We start from the raw sequence: 6,772 nt of genomic DNA, 5'->3' as shown, positions 1-6,772 counted from the left end.
GCAGCCAGACAAAAAACGAGGCAAAGGGGAGGGGCTTTCAAGGGAGAAATAGAGGAGAAAGGGCTGGATGAGAAAGATAGAGAGAGGGAGGGATACAGAGCCGATAAAGAACGCATTGAGAGCAACAGAGGCAAAGCAAGTCTACAGACGGAGATAAGGTCTGGATATAAATGCTCAATCCACTGGCTGAGGAATAATAACTACAGCAAAAGACAGGAGGATACAGAGAAAGCGGGAAGCAGAGAGAAGATGGATGTACAAATGGACAACATGGACCCCCCGCCTTGTGAATCCCAGTCGAGTGGAAAAATCAGAAAAGGATTCAAGCTGTTTGGCAAACGCAAGCCAGGTAACATATTTTCTATTCGAAGCAAAGGGGATGGAAATAACAAGTCACCTGTTAACAGGAGCAAAACCTTAGATGGATTATCAGAGTCCGCTGCACCAGATTCGGAGCAGGATCCAGACAAGGAGAAGGGGCAGGAGATGAGTCAAGGAGAGAGGGAGCAGGCAGATGAGGAGCCGCTTGGCGAAGATGGCGTATTGGCTGCCACCCCTGCTCGTACCTCCATTTCTTCAGTCAGCTCAGCCAAGTCCCTCAGCTTCCTGTCGTTACTGAGGGGTGGTCGGAGAGGAATGGGGGACCGCCGAGTCCACACCGTGTCCCAGCCAGTGGGTCGGCAACGCCGGGGGCTGAAGGGTCTCTTTGGCAATGTTAAGTTCCGGTCAAAAGATAAAGAGGACAAGGAGGAAGCCCCTCCAAGCCCACTTCTAATGTCGTCTCGAGCCAATAGTGTGGAAATCATCAAAGAGGACCTCACACTCACCCCCAAATCCCAGCCTCGTTCTCTGGACAGCTCAGAGACTGAGAGCTGTGAGCCCCTCAAGAGCACAGAAAAAACAACACAGGACAGTGCAGCCACGACTCCATCAGACACCATAACTCCCCAGTTGACAGCAGGCAATGTGAGTAAAACTAATGAGCATGTGCCGCCTTTACCCTCCTCTAAACCACCCTTGGTACCTGGTGATAACAGCCTGAGCACCTTGCTGGCAGACATCTCCTCTCTCCTGACCTTTGACTCAATCTCAGGGGGTGGAGACATCATGGCTGATGTGGAGGCAGAGTGGGGAAAAGCCTACAGTGCCATCAGTGCTATGGTGACTGAAGTCACGCCATCATCCACATCTCTCTTCTCCAAACCCACCATCTCCTCTCCGCTGACTTCTACCTCTGTCAGCACTGCTGCTATGGCAAAACCCTCTCCTATAGCCGTCCCCACAACAGCCCCAACCCAATCCTTTACTGCTCTGACAAAGACAACTTCAACCTCGTCCCCCATTGCCAAGCCAAGTACAATCATCACAACCCTGACTAAATCTTCCACTTTGACTACTCATTCAGTCAAAATGAGCTCAGACTCTACTCAACCCTCTGAGCCTTCTACCAGCATTAAAATGAAATCATCTCCTACGCCCATGCCAACAAAACCCTCAACTGCCCATGTAACATTAACAAGCCTTTCAGCTCCAGTAATGTCTTCCCCTTCAATAACAGTTAAATCCACACTGAGCTCCACCTCTACAACCACCACAGCTCCTCCGAACACCCCGGCGACTGTAGTCAAGGCTCCCTCAGTTAGTCCAACTCTTACTTCTACAGTCAGCAAATTGGCTTCACAGATTGCAGCGCCTCCTCAAATTATTGCTCCAGTAAGTAAAACTAGCCCTGTTGCTTCTCCTTCTCCTGCGTCAGCTAAACCTCCACCAGTAACCCATAGCCCTCCCGCCACTGTTGCTTTTACCCAACCTCCACCTGCTAAATTAGATTCAGCTAGCAGTATGAATCTGCAAACTTCCACTTCTTACAAACCTTCGCTACTTTCTACTGCAGGAGAATCTAAAGCCCCAGTGACAGTATCAGTGGCCTGCACCAAACCCCCCCCTCCTGCACCGGTTATCTCCTCTAAGGTCACAACATTTCCCACATCAACTATAACCTCATGCTCAGCATCTGTGGCCCTTTCCAAGCCTATACTCGCATCTAGCCCGATGGACTTAAATAAAACCCCTCCTTCCATCGTAACTGTTCCACATCTTTGTCCTTCCTCTACCACGACTGCCACAACTAAACCCCAACCCAGCACTGCATCAGTCCCTACTCCATCTTTAACTTCTTTAGATAAGATTCCTCCCATGACTAAACCCACTCCTGCGCCACTCTCTTTAGATAAGATGCCCCCTGATCCCATGCTGACCCCAGCCCCTACCACTTATGCTGGTGTTTCTACAGCATTCGCAACACCTCCTGCTCTGGGTAAGATCCCAGTCTCTCAATCTAAAGTCCCTCCTGCTCCTGATCAGATTCCAGTTTCTGTATCTAAAGATCTGCTTGCTCCTGTTCAAATGCAAGTTTCTCAGTCTAAACCCCCTGCTACCCCTGCTCAAATCCCAATTTCTGTATCTAAAGATCTGCCTGCTCCTGTTCAAATGCATGTTTCTCAATCTAAACCCCCTGCTACCCCTGCTCAAATCCCAATTTCGGCATCAAAAGATCCCCCTGCTCCTGCTCATTTTCAAGTTTCTCAGTCTAAGCCCCTTCCTGCCCCTGTTCAGACCCTAGTTTCTGTACCTAAAGACCCTCCTGCCCCGGCTCAGATACCAGTTTCTGTATCGAAAGACTTTCCTGCTCCGATCCCAGTTTTTCAATCTAAAGCCTCTCCTGCATCTACCCCTACCTCTTGCTCTGTCACTTCTCTTCCTTCTACCCCTGCCCCTTGTCCGAGTGAGGCCCCAGCCTCTGCTAAGATGAGAGCCAGTGGACAGGCATCATTGGATGGGCAACTGGCTAGTCTTAGTAGCATAGACAGCACCCAGACCGTGCTGTCCAAAACAGAGGAAATGCATAATGTATCACGAGCAAGCGTCCAGGGACCCTCCAGAGAAAGGAAGATACCACAATTAAAGGCATCAGGACTTAGCAAAATACCTGTAGTTGGAGGGGGCAAAGCAGGCAAACTCCCTGTCCGGGACGGTCAACATGCTGATGATGAAGCAAACAGGGATCCGCCTACTCCTGTGCTAGAGGAAGAGAGGCCCCATTTCAACTCACATGATTCAGGGAGCAAATATAAAATCAGTGATGTTGGGGCTAATGTGCCCACCTCAAAACACACCCAGGAGGAGAGTCAGCAGCCTCCACAGCCGAAAGTCCTCACCAGTTTACCGCGTGACTCAAAGATCCCCGTTAAGCATGGTGCACAGTCTCACACTGCCTCCCAAATCCCTCAAGCTAAAGAACCCCTTCGCACCAAGATACCAGTGTCCAAGGTTCCTGTCCGCAGGGTTGGTAATAAACCTGGAGCTGCAGGTGGCAGCACCCAGATAAGAAAGTAAACAGCGGACTGAATCAATCAACTATACAGATTATGGCTTTGACTGCAACTTCTTATCCAATATAACTACATGGCCACCCTTTTTTAATTCATATTTCTATACTGTAACTCTTGGCTTGTGTCTCTGTCATCTCTTGGCTTCACTACACCATAAGCAACAGTAACAGAGTCAAGGAGGCTGACAGCACTCAAGCACAAAACATCGCCACAGGGAGCCAAAGCAACAAGCCTGGCTCTTTGGTGCTGAGCCAACTGGACACGCACTCAGGAAAGGTTCAGGGTCACACCTGAACACACAGCAGCATCTGTAACTATGGATAAGCAAGATTAAAGGTCTTCTGGGAACACAGTCACACACACAACACGGGCGAGTGCCTTTTTAAAGGGTGCTTTTCCTACAGACTCAGAATTTGTTCAGTCTTTTCTACAGTGCTTTTAACTTTTGTTACTCCCACTTTTTGTAGGAACCGTCAAATCTTTTTGTCTTTCTTTCCAGCAAGTCCTTTGATAATAACCAGTCCCTTTACGTTTTATTTATGTCAGGAGAAGAACCGCAGGAGCTCTACAGATAAATGCAACAACCAAATTTACATTCCACACCTATCTCCGGATGTATGTAGCAGAAAACGTGCCATTAATTAATGCACAAGATGTTGAACTGTACAGCGACTGTGTGTCCGCCTGCTCATACGTAACATGATCAGATCTCACTGTGAACTATGGGAGAGATTGTAACCCTTCCAGTAAAATGGACAGTGGACAGCAGCCATTATGAATGGCACTGTGGACGTTTGAGCGACATAGAGAAGATGCTGCTGAGATGAGATCTCCAGCTCGTACACTGGCACATTCTTATCCTTACCCCCACTTATACTCAGATGAGAACAATATCTCTGTGTATAGTCTCATCTATGTTGTTCTGTTTCCTATTTAATCAATAAAACATAATGAGTACTTTGCAACATGACATCTGTTTGAGTTGTTGTTTTACGTATTGTGGCAGATTGCAGACAGATAAGACGTGAGCACACATAAAAGGATTTCCTGGCTCTGTATTAAGCATGTGGAAGGAAATCACATAACTGTCAAGAACTGTGAAAAGCTAAAGATCAGAGAGAAATGACAAACATTTTTATATTTTCACAGACAAATCCCCACAGTTGCTCACCATCTTACAACAGCCGGGGCTCAGAGTGTGTTCACAGGAACATGATTCCAACATCATCCACACACCAAGCTCACTGACCTGAATAACAAGCACATTAATGTCAGCAGAGCCCGGCCAATCAGCTTCAAGGGAAAACGCTTAACATGCATACCTTATTATCAGGAAAAGGGTTTGGGAATGTGTGCCATTGCTATTCTTAGTGTACCCAATGGATCTGCTGAATAATGCCCCTCTGACTGGAGTGGATCATTTGATTTGGACATTTAGTAGCAGTTTGACATCATTGCAGAAAATGCAAAATGAAGGTTATTTGAACACAAAAGGCTGGAGTGAACTATAAAGACTGTCTAGAATGTCGCAAAAAGGTAGAAAATACGGGAGGGGTAAAAAATGTGGAAAAGCAAAAAGGTAGAAAATACGGGAGGGGTAAAAAATGTGGAAAAGCAACTCTATTGGTGAGAATAAAACCTCTGATCTGAGTCATGGGGTGATGTTTACAGAAGTCTGGTGTTAGGAATAAGGAGTGAAGGACAAAGGGTGATTTTTTTTTACAAATAAAAGCATTGTGCAGGTGACACAAAAAGACCTCTGTTTACTTTAGGAAGCCAGAGGCTGCAAGCTGAGAAGAGAGGACCATCATTAGCCCAGGAAAAACACGAGGATTTCACCACATTAAAGTGCTGACACAGACTTACAGAGGGTAAAACATCTGCCTGAGAAAAGAACAGTTTCCCCCTGAGGCTCAGACACAACACAGGCTTGCCTCTTGGTAACACCTGTGATTTAGGATTAAAACTTTTAAAAATGGACTAAAGCAGCATGTAGACTTAAAATCACGTCGGTTAGAGCAGTAAGCTGGCTCACGTTGTGCCATAGTTTGATGTATTACATTATGCTCTCCATTACAGGAATCTGCTGGTATGAATATGATTCCTGCAGATTTAAAGAGGAAACCAAAACAGGCATCTTCACTGAATGCTGAATTGTAAACATCCATTCACATGATTTCCCAGCAACATGGGTTTCATGCTTAAAGTGTATGTGCTGGTGACAACAGCCTTGAGTGAAGTGCAACCAAGGAACATGTTGGAATAAATGTTTGAGCTATATTCCATAAACTGTCTCAGAGTACCTCTGTTTACAGGTTGTTTGTGTGTTTGTAAGGCCAGCCCCTTGCCCCAAATATGTTACAAAAATTACAGCACCCATAATGCACTGAGGCCACATGGCTTTCTATGGTCTGCATGTGTTCGTGTCTGCTTCTGCCTCTGGAGAAAAATGAGCCTCTTTAGAACCTAATTTAGCATGCTTCATTCTGTGTTTCCATGCCAACCCCACTAGGTCAACCAATGAAAGGCTGTGGGTGTCGGGAGACGGAGTTTAAAACATGAGTGCCTTAATGAGCACACTCATAGTATACATGCTAATAAGACCAGGTATTAGTTCATACATTAGTTCAACAATTTTAAATTGAATTATTGAGGTATAACAATTTAATGCATCATAATAGTGCTCTGCTCTCATTTTGAAACATATTTCACCTACAATTTACTTTCAAACTCAGTTTTTGCACTGACCTCAGCTGAACCAGTCAAGTAGACAAAAAGTGAACAATACTGAATTTTCTGTCAGTGGATGAAAAGTGGAAACCGTTTATCAAAGCAGAAGACACCTATCTTACACACATAAAAATATTATCACTAAAAGAGATGTTTTTATTGAATATGCTTTCAAGCTCTAAAATCTGGAAAACTGGAAAGACAGCATTGTATTGATTGTATTGGACATTCCCAGAAAATCTTGTTTTTTAGTTTCTGAAACATTTCAGATACATTCTAGATATACTGGAAACAAATGATTTAGCACAAAATACCACAGGGGTGGTGGTATTGACTCTTATACTCTATTATAAGATAAATAAAAGGCAAACTCCTGTAAGAGGTTTGGTGAAAATATCTAGTTACACTGCACTACAGGGACATTGGTAAAACTTTACACAACATTGTAAAAATAATGCTAAGGTTCTTATCCATGGGAACACAGATCATCTTGCCATGTTGGGATTTATTATCCTTCTTTTCAGTGCTCATACAAAGCAAAACCTCTGCAAAGCAAGAGCCATTTTGTTGCTCACTGTTTAACATGATTAGGTTTTTACAGCCCCTGAAACGTAATATGAACAGACAAAGCAACCATAACATTTCACAAA

At 44.9% G+C, this 6,772-nt stretch overlaps 1 protein-coding gene across 1 annotated transcript; it reads left to right on the top strand.

Annotated features, from left to right (window-relative positions):
* Nucleotides 1–100: 100 nt before the first annotated feature.
* si:ch211-244c8.4 (APC membrane recruitment protein 2) lies at nucleotides 101–4,351 on the top strand. The gene has a single exon (XM_046040323.1). The coding sequence runs from the start codon at nucleotides 250–252 to the stop codon at nucleotides 3,394–3,396; it is 3,147 nt and encodes a 1,048-aa protein (XP_045896279.1). The 5' UTR covers nucleotides 101–249; the 3' UTR covers nucleotides 3,397–4,351.
* The last annotated feature ends 2,421 nt before the right edge of the window (nucleotides 4,352–6,772 follow it).

Source organism: Micropterus dolomieu, linkage group LG23 (assembly GCF_021292245.1).
Source record: "Micropterus dolomieu isolate WLL.071019.BEF.003 ecotype Adirondacks linkage group LG23, ASM2129224v1, whole genome shotgun sequence".
NCBI classification, from domain to species: Eukaryota; Metazoa; Chordata; class Actinopteri; order Centrarchiformes; family Centrarchidae; genus Micropterus; species Micropterus dolomieu.
This window is presented reverse-complemented; position numbering and strand designations above follow the sequence as displayed.